The following is a 13,300-nucleotide window of genomic DNA, read 5'->3' on the forward strand; positions in this document are numbered from 1 at the left end:
GCTGGAGTGCATGGCGCGATCTCGGCTCACTGCAAGCTCTGCCTCCCGGGTTCACGCCATTCTCCTGCCTCAGTCTCTCTGAGTAGCTGGGACTACAGGCGCCCGCCACCACACCCAGCTAATTTTTTTGTATTTTTAGTAGAGACGGGGTTTCACCGTGGTCTCGATCTCCTGACCTCGTGATCCGCCCGCCTCGGCCTCCCAAAGTGCTGGGATTACAAGCGTGAGCCACCGCGCCCGGCCTTTTCTTTTTTTTTAGACAGAGTTTTGCTCTTGTTCCCCAGGCTGGAGTGCAATGGCACAATCTAGGCTCACCGCAACCTCTGCCTGGAGCAATTCTCCTGCCTCAGCCTCCCGAGTAGCTGAGATTACAGGGATGCGCCACCACACCTGACTAATTTTGTATCCTTGCTAATTTTTTAAAGAAATTTTTATCTTTATTAACAAGCCTTTGCTGCAAAAATAAACTATCCCCAAATCTTAACAGCTTACAACAACAAATGTTTATTTCTTCCTCAGTTGTGACTGTGCTAGGCTGGTCCCAAGACAATAGGTTGGATTCAGGGCTACCCTGAGTGTTTCTCACTCAGGGACAAGCTGAAATAGAGGCTACCTGTGGGTGGCAGGAAGGTAAGGGAACTGATGGAAACTGACCATGCCTTCCTCACTCATCATTGACCAAAGTGAGACAGGGCCAAACCCAACATCAACAGAATGAGGCGAAAATACTCCACCCATTGGGTAGAATGGAATAATTTTGCTAAAAAATCTTCCATGTTTTCTAGATTTTACTACTTGTTGCTGTAGAGTTTCACGTAATTTAATTTATTCTTCTTTTAATCACTCCTATATCTGTGGTTGTATCTCCTTTCTCATTCTCAGTCTTTCAGACCTTGGCTATTTCTTGTTTCCCAGCTGTAACTCATAATACATTTCATTCATGTTACTGGTTTTTATAAAGAACAAGCTGGGACTACAGGCACCCACCACCACACTCAGCTAATTTTTGCATTTTTAGTAGAGATGGGGTTTCATCATGTTGGCCAGGCTGGCCTTGAACTCCTGACCTCAAGTGATCCACCCCTCTCAGCCTCCCAAAGTGCTGGGATTATAGGTATGAGCCACAGCACCCAGCCCATTTCCCAACTTTCATAATTGGATGCATTTCTACTAAATATAATCTATTTCCCCATATCTGGGAAACCACACTGTTTCTACACTCACACAGAACACTTCGTTTCTGACACTAGATATGCAGGTTTTATTCCCACATCAATCAATTCTCTGACACAGGCTGGGTGTTCCACAATTCAGTTCTGACACTCTCCACCTGTAGTGTCAGATCCCATAGATTAAGGGCTCAGTCCCGAAAGGTTGCCCCCATTAAAGATGCCAACTGCAAATCCAAGCCTCCTACACTTCTGACCAACTGGCTGTATAAATCAGGGATTCTCATGACTCCCTCCTTGGATTTGATAATTTGCTAGAATGGTTCACAAAACTCAAGGAAACACTTACATTTGCTAGTTTATTATAAAGAATGTTATAGGCCGGGCGTGGTGGCTCACGCCTGTAATGGCAACACCTTGGGAGGCCGAAGCGGGTGGATCACTTGAGCCCAAAAGTTCAAGACCAGCCTGGACAACATGGTGAAACCCTGTCTCTACTAAAAATGCAAAAATTAGCCAGGCTTGGTGGCGCATGCCTGTAATCCCAGCTACTTGGGAGGCTGAGGCAGGAGAATCACGTAAACCCGGAGGACAGACATTGCAGTGAGCCGAGATCACCCCACTGCATTCCAGCCTAGGCAACAGAGCCAGACTCTGCCTCAAAAAAAGATAGATAGAGATAGAGAGAGAGATAGAGATAGAGATAGAGAGAGAGATAGAGATAGAGATATATAAAATAAAGGGATGAACAGCCAGGTGAAGGGGTATGTAGAATGAGGTCCAGAAGGATCCCAAGTGCAGGAGCTTCTGAACCCATGGAGCTGGGGTACACCACACCACCTCCCCATGGTGGATGTGTTCACCAGCTGGGAAGCTCACCACATTTCTTTGTTCAAGAGTTTTAGGGCCAGGCGTGGTGGCTCACACCTCTAATCCCAGCACTTTTGGAGGCTGAGGCAAATGGATAACCTGAGGTAAGGAGTTCGAGACCAGCCTGGCCAACATGGAGAAATCCCATTTCTACTAAAACCACAAAAATTGGCTGGACCTAGTGGCTCACACCTGTAATCCCAACACTTTGGAAGGCCGAGGCAGGTGGATTGCCTCAGCTAGGGAGTTTGCGACCAGCCTGGGCTGTTGCGAAACCCTGGGCTGGTGAAACCCCATCTCTATTAAAATACAAAAAATTAGCTGGGCGTGGCAGCGTGCGTCTATAGTCCCAGCTACTTGGGAGGCTTGCAGTGAGCCGAGATCATGCCATTGGACTCCAGCCTGGGTGACGGAGTGAGACTCTGTCTCAAAAAAAAAAAAAGAAAAAAAAATTACCCTGGTGTGGTGGCTCACACCTGTAGTCCCAGCTACTCGGGAGGCTGAGGCAGGAGAATCACTTGAACCTAGGAGGTGGAGGTTGCAGTGAACTGAGATCAGGCCACTGCACTCCAGCCTGGGCAACAGAGTGAGACTCAGTCTCAACAACAACAACAACAAAAAAGAGTTCTTATAGTGTGAAATCTCCAGTCCCTGCTTCCCCTTCCCAGGGTCTTTCTGGTGACCAGCTCATCCTGAAGCTATCTAGGGCCCCCACCCTAAGTCACTTTATTAGCATAAACTCCAGTGTGCTTATAAGGGTTTGTTATTAATATAAAAAGTCACTTCTATCACATACGAAATTCCAAGGGTTTTAGGAGCTCTGTACGAGAACAAAATATAATAAAAGATGCTTATTGGCCAGGCAGAGTGGCTCATGCCTACAATTCCAGTTCTTTAGGCTAAGGTGGGAGAATTGCTTGAGTCCAGGAGTTCATGACCAGCCTGGGCAATGTAGCAAGACCGTATATCTAGTTAAAAACAAAAGAAAATTAAAAAGAAAGAAAGAGATGCTTATTCAGCAAATAACAAAGGTTTTAGGAGTGCTATTGCAGGAACCCAGGACAAAGACCAAAAATATATATTTATTACACACTGCAAGATTACATCAACCAAGGGCTCACCAAGATAAAATCTTAGGCACTTTCAACTACTAGTTTTGCTGGGATACTTTAGTATATTTAGTGGTTGGTATTATTAGATTTTTTTTTTAAAGTAACTCCTTGCATCTTAAAAGTTCTTATTTAGCACTTACATTACACATTCCCCATCTATCTTAATCCATTCCATTTTCTTAATCCAATCAGTTTTAGTGTAGATTTTTGCAAAGTTTGTTGTTTACAACTATTTCCTTTCCATCTGCCTCTGTTCTAGGATATTTATTATTTGGTTCAAACCTTTCCTCAGTTTTGGACAGATGCGTATCTGGATGATGTGTCTCTGAATCCTTATACATCCTCAGACATGTTTTTTGCCCTAACAAGTGAATTATATCTTAATGGGGTATATTGAGTTACAGTGCTTTTCTTCTAGTCAATAGAGGCTAGTCTACTCTCTTCTAGCTTCCAGATTGCAGATAGAAACTTGGTGGGCACAGTGGCTCATACTTGTAATCCTAGCACTTTGTGAGGCTGAGGCAGGAGGATTGCTTGAGCCCAGGAGTTTGAGACCAGCCTGGGCAACATAATGAGACCCCTACACTACAAAAAAGAGAGAGAGAGAAAGAGGGGGTGGGGAAGGAAGGAAGGAGGGAGGGAGGGAGGGAAGCCATTTTTGTTTTTTAACCAATTGTGAGTAACTTATTCTTTCCACACTTGTTAGAACCTGAAATTTTATAAAATATAGGCATGCATTTTTGTTCTTATGAATCCATCCTTTAGTGAATGTTTTCAATCCGTATAATCTGGTAGAATTTAGGAAAACTGTACTCTTTTATTTGGTTAACTATTGAATCTTCTTCATCCATTCCTCTTCCTCCTTCTAAAATTCCCTTTTTTTTTTTTGAGACGGAGTCTCACTCTGTCGTCCAGGCTGGAGTGCAGTGGTGCGATCTTGGCTCACTGCAAGCTCTGCCTCCTGGGTTCACGCCATTCTCCTGCCTCAGCCTCCGGAGTAGCTGTGACTACAGGCGCCCGCCACCATGCTCGGCTAATTTTTTGTATTTTTAGTAGAGACGGGGTTTCACCGTGTTAGCCAGGATGGTCTCAATCTCCTGACCTCGTGATCCGCCCGCCTCGGCCTCCCAAAGTGCTGGGATTACAGGCGTGAGCCACCACGCCCGACCTAAACTTCCTATTATTCTCATAGCAGGGTCTCCTGAATTTTTCCTTAAGTCCCATCATTTTATTATTTCCATCTCTATAGGCTTTTGCTCTGTTGTGTTAAAGAAGTAATTATTCAATGATACTTGTTAAAGCACATTAAGGAAGACTTTATTTAGCACCATCACTACAGGTTTAGGGACCACTGCAATGAGTTCTTGCAGTGGAGGAGACAGGTTGGGATCAACTCTGAATGCATCATGGACAAGTGGGAATGTATAGCCAAGGAGCAGTGTGGGGGGTCAGTGGATGGAAAATTAGTAAGAGGCATCGGGGGTAAGGGGGATTCTATCTAAACTGACCTAACAGGATTCTTACTGAAGACAGGCCAGTGTGGTCGGATATCACTTGGGGGATGGTGGAGGATGACATATTGAGGGTGATCAGATGTCAAGGATGGGAGGTTCTTACTAAAACAGGAATTTACAAGGAGTGCTATGGATATGTAGTGGGAGGAGGCCAGGGATGCTGCTAAACATCCTGCAATGCACAGGACGATCTCCTACAACAACGAAGTCCAAAATGTCAATAGCGCCGAAGTTGAGAAACCTTCATGTTGCTTACGGATACAGCTTTTACCCAGTCAAAATCGCCAGCATCCTTCTCCTGGGGCTGAACCTCTCTCCCAGGACTATCAGGAGGAGGGGCGTGATAAGGATCCCAGGACTGCGTTTTGCCTTTCTTCCCCACCCCCACTCCCAACAGCTCCTTTCTCTTCTCTTAGCAGCACCCAGCTTGCCTACCCATGCTCAAGATGGGCGGGATGCCAGCCTGTTACATAAACGTGCCAAAAGCGTGGCCATGCCTGGAAAATGAACCAATCCGCCCGCCAAGAGGTTGGGTCTCTTCCCAAGAGAGGAAGTTTCCTCTCCTTGCAGTGAGAGCTAGAATCGTACTTTCTGTCAAGCTGAGAGAAAGACTCTTTTCCGAGGCTAAAAGGACAAGAAAATCTGATTTGCTTGCTTCTAACTTTGCGTTTTAAAGGGGGAAGGAGGAAATGAAAGAGAGGGAGGGTGGTTCTGCTTAGCCCCACCCCTCCGGCTACTCCAAGTCCAGCCGTCCATTCCGGTGGAGGCAGAGGCAGTCCTGGGGCTCTGGGGCTCCGGCTTTGCCACCGGGACCCGCAGGAGACAGAACCGCTCGGCGCCGCCTGGTGCATGGGAGGGGAGCCGGGCCAGGAGTAAGTAACTCACACGGGCGCCGGGGACCCGGGTCGGGCTGGGGGCTTCCAACTCAGAGGGAGTGGGATTTGCCTGATCCTCTTCGGCGTTGTCCTGCTCTGCCGCATCCAGCCCTGTACCGCCATCCCACTTCCCGCCGTTCCCATCTGTGTTCCGGGTGGGATCGGTCTGGAGGCGGCCGAGGACTTCCCAGGCAGGAGCTCGGGGCGGAGGCCGGGTCCGCGGGAGACCAGGGCAGCGAGGCGCTGGCCGGCAGGGGGCGCCACGGTGCCAGCCTGAGACTGGGCTGCTCCGCGATGATACAGCGGCCCCTGCCCTGTCCTGCCCTGTCCTGCCCTGTCCTGCCTTGCCCTGCCCTGCCCTGTGTCCTCAGACAACATGTTAGCCGTGCACTTTGACAAGCCGGGAGGACCGGAAAACCTCTACGTGAAGGAGGTGGCCAAGCCGAGCCCGGGGGAAGGTGAAGTCCTCCTGAAGGTGGCAGCCAGCGCCCTGAACCGGGCGGACTTAATGCAGGTACCCAAGGCTCAGCCGCGCAGGGGCGGGCGGGACTCCAGAGCCTCCCTCTCAACAGCACTCAGTGGACATTGACCAGACGTGAAGGCGTGCACCGCTCCACACCCAGCAGGCAGCTGCGCTGGGGCTTCCCAGACCTAAACCCAGGGCGCCCTCTTTGTTCACACAAAACGAGAGGGAGTACTTGGAAAGCAGAATCCACCCCGAGCTAATCCATAGCCACTCGGGCCTCCAGATGAGGGCGGAACTAACATTGTTGTGGGGTGTGGGCACACTTACTCCCCAGGCTACCCTGTTCACCATCTTTATTCTACAGATAAGGAAACTGAAGGTCAGCGAGGTTAAACAGTACACCCAAGGCCATGACACTAGCAATCAGAAGAGCTGGGATTCAAGCTGAGGTCTTTGGGGCTCCAAAGACCTCTTAATTCTTTCCATTCTGAGAATCCCAGAGCTGACAGCGGGCAGTACTCTTCAGAATTTTCTTCTGTCTGCTACTGATTTACTGACCTGGGCCAGCTGCATTGGTTGGGGTCATTCAGAAATGTGCATCAGAATCCCCTGGGGCACAAAAGAAACGTGATGGGGGCCCAGGCACGTGTACTTTGAAATACCCCTCAGGTGGTTCTGCCACACACTCCTGGTTAAGTCCCTCTGCTCTACAACTTCTGAGGACTGGGGTGAGTGAGCACAGAGCCTAGCGCTTGATGCATGGGAACCATCGTCAAGGTTCCTAATCCCACTACTATTATTTCCCGTCTGGGACTCAGTTTCTCCATCTGTAAAACAAGGGGTTCAGATGAGGTAAATAGCTAAGGACTCTACCAGTTATAACATCCACTGATCATGTGACCTCCAGTTTATTTGCATAAAACTAATGGCCTCTCCTTTTTCTTCTCCTTACTTACAAAAACCTGACTTTATCCTGAAATTTATTTTTGAAAAAAAAAAGAGGGGATATTGGAAGAGGGGCTAGGGGTGGTGACATACAGATTTCTGATCATGCTCACCACTTAGTGCACTTCTTTCTCTGCAGAGACAAGGCCAGTATGACCCACCTCCAGGAGCCAGCAACATTTTGGGACTTGAGGCATCTGGACATGTGGTAGAGCTGGGGCCTGGCTGCCAGGGACACTGGAAGATCGGGGACACAGCCATGGCTCTGCTTCCTGGTGGGGGCCAGGCTCAGTATGTCACTGTCCCCGAAGGGCTCCTCATGCCTATCCCAGAGGGACTGACCCTGCCCCAGGCTGCGGCCATCCCAGAGGCCTGGCTCACCGCCTTCCAGCTGTTACATCTTGTGGGTGAGGAGGCCTCCATGCTCACTCCACACAATGTGGCTCAACACCTTCATAAATCAGCCACCTTGAATCCCAGCAATCCTCCAGGGCACTCCCAGGCCTTGCTGTACCACCTGTACTGTCAGGTCCTCAAACCATGTTACAAGGGTGTAATGTTGAGGCTGAGAATCATAGTTAGCAGATAGAAGGTCTGGATAACACTAGATAGGAGGCCTATGTACAGGTTAACACCGGAGGCCCAGCAGCAGACCCAGCTTCTCAAAATCATGCTGAGCTTCTCTCTGGGGTCCCAGTGTAACAGAAGGGACCAATTGACTCATTTATTCCTCCTCAATACCACAGAGGCCAGTCAAGAACTCACATAAGGGAATCTAAGACTTGGTCTTTGCCTTTAGACAGTGCAGTGTAACTGAGAAGGCAACATATGCATAAGATCAGATGACCATAGAGTTTCATCTGATGAATGCGGTCTGGTGGGTCTTTGAGACCCACCAGTCTCAAAGTTGCCAGTGCTGCGTATCAGTCTTACCTCTGCTAAGTGCACAACAGCTGCCCTGGCCAAATTCTAGTACTATGGTATTTGACCACTGGAGACAGGCAGTCATATGGTCTATGACTTAATGCAGGTACAGAGATGACAATAGAAGCTGAAGATGGGTAAAGATGGTGTGGACAAGGGTAATCAGAAGGCTTTTTGGAAGGCTTTGAAGGGTGGGTAAACTTGTGAAGGACATAAGGCATGCCAAGGTGGCCTAAGAAAGAGTATCAGCTAGGCCGGGCGCGGTGGCTCACGCTTGTAATCCCAGCACTTTGGGAGGCCGAGGCGGGCGGATCACGAGGTCAGGCGATCGAGACCACGGTGAAACCCCGTCTCTACTAAAAACACAAAAAATTAGCCGGGTGTGGTGGCAGGCGCCTGTAGTCCCAGCTACTCAGAGAGGCTGAGGCAGGAGAATGGCGTGAACCCGGGAGGCAGAGCTTGCCGTGAGCCGAGATTGCGCCACTGCACTCCAGCCTGGGTGACAGAGCAAGACTCTGTCTCAAAAAAAAAAAAAAAAAAAAAAGAGTATCAGCCAGGCAAGGTGGCTCACACCTATAATCGTAGCACTTTGGAAGACAGATCACTTGAGCCCAGGAGTTTAAGACCAACCTAGGCAACATGGCAAAACCCTGTTTCTACAAAAAATACAAAAATTAACCAGGCATGACGGTGCACGCCTGTTGTCTCAGTTACTCAGGAGGCTGAGTTGGGAGGATCACCTGAGCCCAGGAAGGTCAAGGCTGCAGTGAGCCATGATCATGCCACTGCACTCCAGCCTGGGCGGTAGAGTGAGACTCTGTCTCAAAGAAAAAGAAAGAGTAGGCTGGGCATGGTGGCTCATGCCTGTAATCCCAGCACTTTGGGAGGCTGAGGCGGGCGGATCATGAGGTCAGGAGATCGAGACCATCCTGGCTAACACGGTGAAACTTCATCTCTACTAAAAATACAAAAAATTCGCCGGGCGTGGTGGTGGGTGCCTCTAGTCCCAGCTACTCGGGAGGCTGAGGCAGGAGAATGGCATGAACCCGGGGGAGGGGCAGAGCTTGCAGTAAGCCAAGATTGCGCCACTGCACTCCAGCCTGGGTGACAGAGCGAGACTCTGTCAAAAAAAGAAAGAGTATCAAGGTGAGACCAGCCACTGCACTCAGTAGTAAAGGATGACGATTGTGATTTGTGAAAAATGAGGCTGGGGCCAGATCATGGTGTCCTTGAATATCAAGCTGTCTGGATTCAATGCAAAAGCTAATGGAGAAGCACTTTACATTTTGAGGAGGAAGTAACATAATGCAAGTGCCATCTTAGGAAGAGGAGCCTGGTGGCTGTGTGTTGCCTGGATCAAGAAGACCAGCTGGAGGCCAGTTTCAGACTCTAGAAGGACGGGCTTTCGGTGGTGACCATGGGAATGGTAGTTGTTCTTACTTATTCAGGTGTAGGTCAGAGATGTGCATTTTGGTGTTATAGGTGAAATAGAGATTACGGATGTGGCTGCTTATAGCCCTGTTTCAAAAGGCTGTTTTCCATTTTAGCCAGAGGCAATAAGACAGAAAAGATCTGTCAATATGCTCTTTTTCTTTCTCCAAAGAACAAGATGGTTTGTATTTGAGTCACAGCGTCCCACCTCCACCAGCCCACACCCACCCCACCAAATAAAAAAGGAAAAGCAAAAGATTGATTTGGCATTTAGTGCAACGGCCAGGTGATCTTGATAGAATATGCCTGTGTGGGGAATGTGTAGCAATTGCAAAGTAAAGAGAACCCTGTACTTTCTGTCACAGGAAATGTTCAGGCTGGAGACTATGTGCTAATCCATGCAGGATTGAGTGGTGTGGGCACAGCTGCTATCCAACTCACCCGGATGGCTGGAGCTATTCCTCTGGTCACAGCTGGCTCCCAGCAGAAGCTTCAAATGGCAGAAAAGCTTGGAGCAGCTGCTGGATTCAATTACAAAGAAGAGGATTTCTCTGAAGCAACGCTGAAATTCACCAAAGGTAAACAACTGCTTTTACAGTTCAGCAGGAATTTAAGAGATGATTAAATAAAAGCCCCACCAGTCTCAAAGTTGCCAGTGCTGTGTATCAGTCTTACCTCTGCTAAGTGCACAACAGCTGCCCTAGCCAAATTCTAGTACTATGGTATTTGACCACTGGAGACAGACAGTCATATTTAGATCTAAGATGGTTTCCATGTACATTCTTGCAAGAGATAAGATTCATCCACACTTTAGACCATGCAGACTTGGTCTGGAATTATCCAGCACCTTTTCTTCCCAACCAGCCATTCCACACTTAGTTAACAGGAGGCTTGGAGGCAGAGACCAGTTTGGAGCCAGCCATGGTAGGGTTGGGTGGTAGCACCCTAAATGAGTGAGTAGATGTGCACACCTCTGTATTCCAAAGCCAGACGTGTCTATTTTTGGCTCATCGTTTTCCATTTTTCTTTCCTTTTTTCTTCTTTTTTTTTTTTTTTGAGATGGAGTCTCGCTCTGTCACTGAGGATGGAGTGCAGTGGCTTGATCTCAGCTCACTGTAACCTCTGCCTCCCAGGTTCAAGCGATTCTCCAGCCTTAGCCTCCTGAGTAGCTGAGATCACAGGCGCGCCACAACGCCCAGCTAATTTTTATATTTTTAGTAGAGACGGGGTTTCACTATGTTGGCCAGGCTGGTCTCGAACTCCTGAACTCAGGTGATCCGCCTGCCTCAGCCTCCCAAAGTACTGGGATTGCAGGCATGAGCCACCATGCCTGGCCTCCGTTTTTCATGAGTAGAAAAGGAGAGATGAAATCAAAGCTAGAAAGCCTATAATTCCAATAACCCAGTGCGGACACTTCCTAACTTCTATGTGAACAACTAGCCTAGATTGGGCCTCCTGTATTCTGTTCTCAATCGTGCCTGGGTGTCAGTGGGACTGTACTTATTTTGGCATGAGAGGAGACTCTAGGTCATGGTGCCCCATTTCCCTCTTGCTGTAGCGACGCATCATAAAGGGTGAACTTCACACATGCTATGATAGAGTTCCGCTATCTAAACTCCATTTACAACAGTTCTTCAAGCAGTGTTTCTAATTCCAACCTATAGATTTACCACTTGCATCTGTATTTATTTATATCCATAATCCACGAATATACCATGGTATCTTATTTTGCACCAAGCTTTCTATATCTGACTAGCATCACAAATCTGTTTCCTATGGAAGGTGCTGGAGTTAATCTTATTCTAGACTGCATAGGCGGATCCTACTGGGAGAAGAATGTCAACTGCCTGGCTCTTGATGGTCGCTGGGTTCTCTATGGTCTGATGGGAGGAGGTGACATCAATGGGCCCCTGTTTTCAAAGCTACTTTTTAAGCGAGGAAGTCTGATCACCAGTTTGCTGAGATCTAGGGACAATAAGGTGAGTGACGAATGAAAAGAAAACATGTGATTTAACCCAGAAAAGTGTGATTCATTTACATTACCCTGAAAAAGGAAGCTCTACCTTAGGTTAGGGAGGTTAGTTTCCATGAAGAAATCTCCCCCTCTGAAGATAAAGAGGGAACCCGATTTCAGAGAACTGATTCAGATTGGTCGTAGAGGCTTCAGTATCATGAAAAGAAGTGTAGCTGATACTTCACACATTATCTGAACATTCTAACAGAATGAACAAAGCACTGACCATATTAGGAAGTATTTTGGGTAGTTCCAAGACTTTGTTTTCAAAGGCAGAATTCATCTCAGTGTGCTAAGAAAGACTCTTAGGTGAGCAAAAAATAAGTAAGCCTTGGCCTTAAACAGATTATAGGTTCCATGCCAGGCACAGTGGCACTGGCTTGTAGTCCCATCTACTTGGAAGGCTGAGGTGGAGGATTGCTTGAGTCCAGGAGTTTCAAGGCTGCAGTGAACTATGATTGCACCTGTGCATAGCCACTGTACCCCAGCCTGGGCAACATAGCAAAACCCCATCTCAAAAAAAAAAAAAAAAAAGATTATATGCTCCTGAAATATTCCATCTGGCAGTCTAGCCGGTACCAGCTTTGGGAATGTTTCCACCATAGGGTTTTGCACCGGCTGAGGGACAGGAGAGCTTAAGCATCCCTTTTGCACTAAGCCTATATGAGTCCTATCTGTGGCTGCCTCCTGGGTAAAGACACTTTATTTAAAAACAATTCTTAGGCTGTCAGTGACACTAACATTTTACTTCAGGCTTCAGTCTTTATCTGGTACAGAATAGAAGTTACACATTTGGAGGTACAAGGGAGCCAGAGATAACCTGTAACCCCCCTTTAGCTCCTATGTGGTCTCTTTGGCTGGCTCTAGAAACCAAGTTGATACCAGCAGATTGACAGGAGAAAAGCATGTACTTTTTTTTTTTTTTTTTTTTTATGGAGACAGGGTCTTACTCTGTCACCCAGGCTGGAGTGCAATGGCACAATCAGCCTCCTGTGTAGCTAAGACTAAAGGCATACCACCATGCCTGGCTTGCATTTTTTGTAGAGACAGGGTTTCACCATGTTGCCCAGGCTGATCTCAAACTCCCAGGCTCAAGTGATTTGGCCAAAGTTAAGATGCTTTTGTAATTTTTAGACAAGGAACAATAAATTTGAGAAGAAATAAGACAAAATCTGGCTAGGGATAGTAAATTTCTAGGGAAGTCACTAGGAGATATATAGGGGTGGGGGGGTGTAAAACTAGTGGAAGATAAGGGTTACTTCCTTAAGTGTATTTATTCAGTTCCATTGCAGCCCCGTTTCCAGTCTCTGGTGATAAGGGCTTTTTGCCCTAGTATGGGGAGGGTACCCCTCCCAGAGGAATCTTTATGACTTGCTACATGCAAGAAGATACAGGTCAGCTAGCCTTTTCTGAAACTACAATTTCTCCAATGCTTTCACCTCAAAATAAACAATATACCTATCAGACATATTCTGAGATGGCACATGACTCCTTCAAGGGTATTTCACACACATCCTAGGAAGTGAGGGGTTAAGTGTCCCTGTGTGCTTTTCAGATATGTGGTTTCAGAGAGAGCAAGAAGGCTGAGGAGGATGAGGAGGGCGGGGTGAGGCTCTCTCCCCAGGCTGATGATCTCCTTTCCCCTGTCTTAGTACAAGCAAATGCTGGTGAATGCTTTCACGGAGCAAATTCTGCCTCACTTCTCCACGGAGGGCCCCCAACGTCTGCTGCCGGTTCTGGACAGAATCTACCCAGTGGCCGAAATCCAGGAGGCCCATAAGTACATGGAGGCCAACAAGAACCTAGGCAAGATCGTCCTGGAACTGCCCCAGTGAAGGAGGATGGGGCAGGACAGGACGCGGCCACCCCAGGCCTTTCCAGAGCAAACCTGGAGAAGATTCACAATAGACAGGCAAGAAACCCGGTGCTTCCTCCAGAGCCGTTTAAAGCTGATATAAGGAAATAAAGAGTGAACTGGAA

The 13,300-nt window shown here is 47.8% G+C and overlaps 2 protein-coding genes across 4 annotated transcripts in view; one reads left to right on the forward strand and one right to left on the reverse strand.

Moving 5' to 3' along the window:
• LOC129468325 (protein FAM228B) overlaps positions 1–9,831 on the reverse strand; it is a 127,519-nt gene extending 117,688 nt beyond the window's left edge. For both annotated transcript variants that reach the window (XM_055253743.2, XM_055253744.2), the window contains exon 1: positions 9,748–9,831. The gene's annotated coding sequence lies outside the window, so the exon portion shown is untranslated. The remainder of the gene's footprint in view (positions 1–9,747) is intronic.
• Positions 5,224–13,300, forward strand: TP53I3 (tumor protein p53 inducible protein 3). 2 transcript variants are annotated; one of them, XM_055253745.2, is made up of 6 exons: positions 5,225–5,537; positions 5,912–6,054; positions 7,091–7,358; positions 9,672–9,884; positions 11,089–11,285; positions 12,973–13,300. In XM_055253745.2, exons 2-6 carry the CDS (start codon positions 5,917–5,919, stop codon positions 13,153–13,155), a joined length of 999 nt encoding a protein of 332 aa, XP_055109720.1. In that variant the 5' UTR covers positions 5,225–5,537; positions 5,912–5,916; the 3' UTR covers positions 13,156–13,300. The 2 variants fall into 2 exon arrangements, with proteins under 2 accessions (XP_063480023.1, XP_055109720.1); XM_063623953.1 differs by having other exon boundaries at positions 5,224–6,054.

This window comes from Symphalangus syndactylus, chromosome 18 (genome assembly GCF_028878055.3).
Source record: "Symphalangus syndactylus isolate Jambi chromosome 18, NHGRI_mSymSyn1-v2.1_pri, whole genome shotgun sequence".
Classification (NCBI taxonomy): Eukaryota; Metazoa; Chordata; class Mammalia; order Primates; family Hylobatidae; genus Symphalangus; species Symphalangus syndactylus.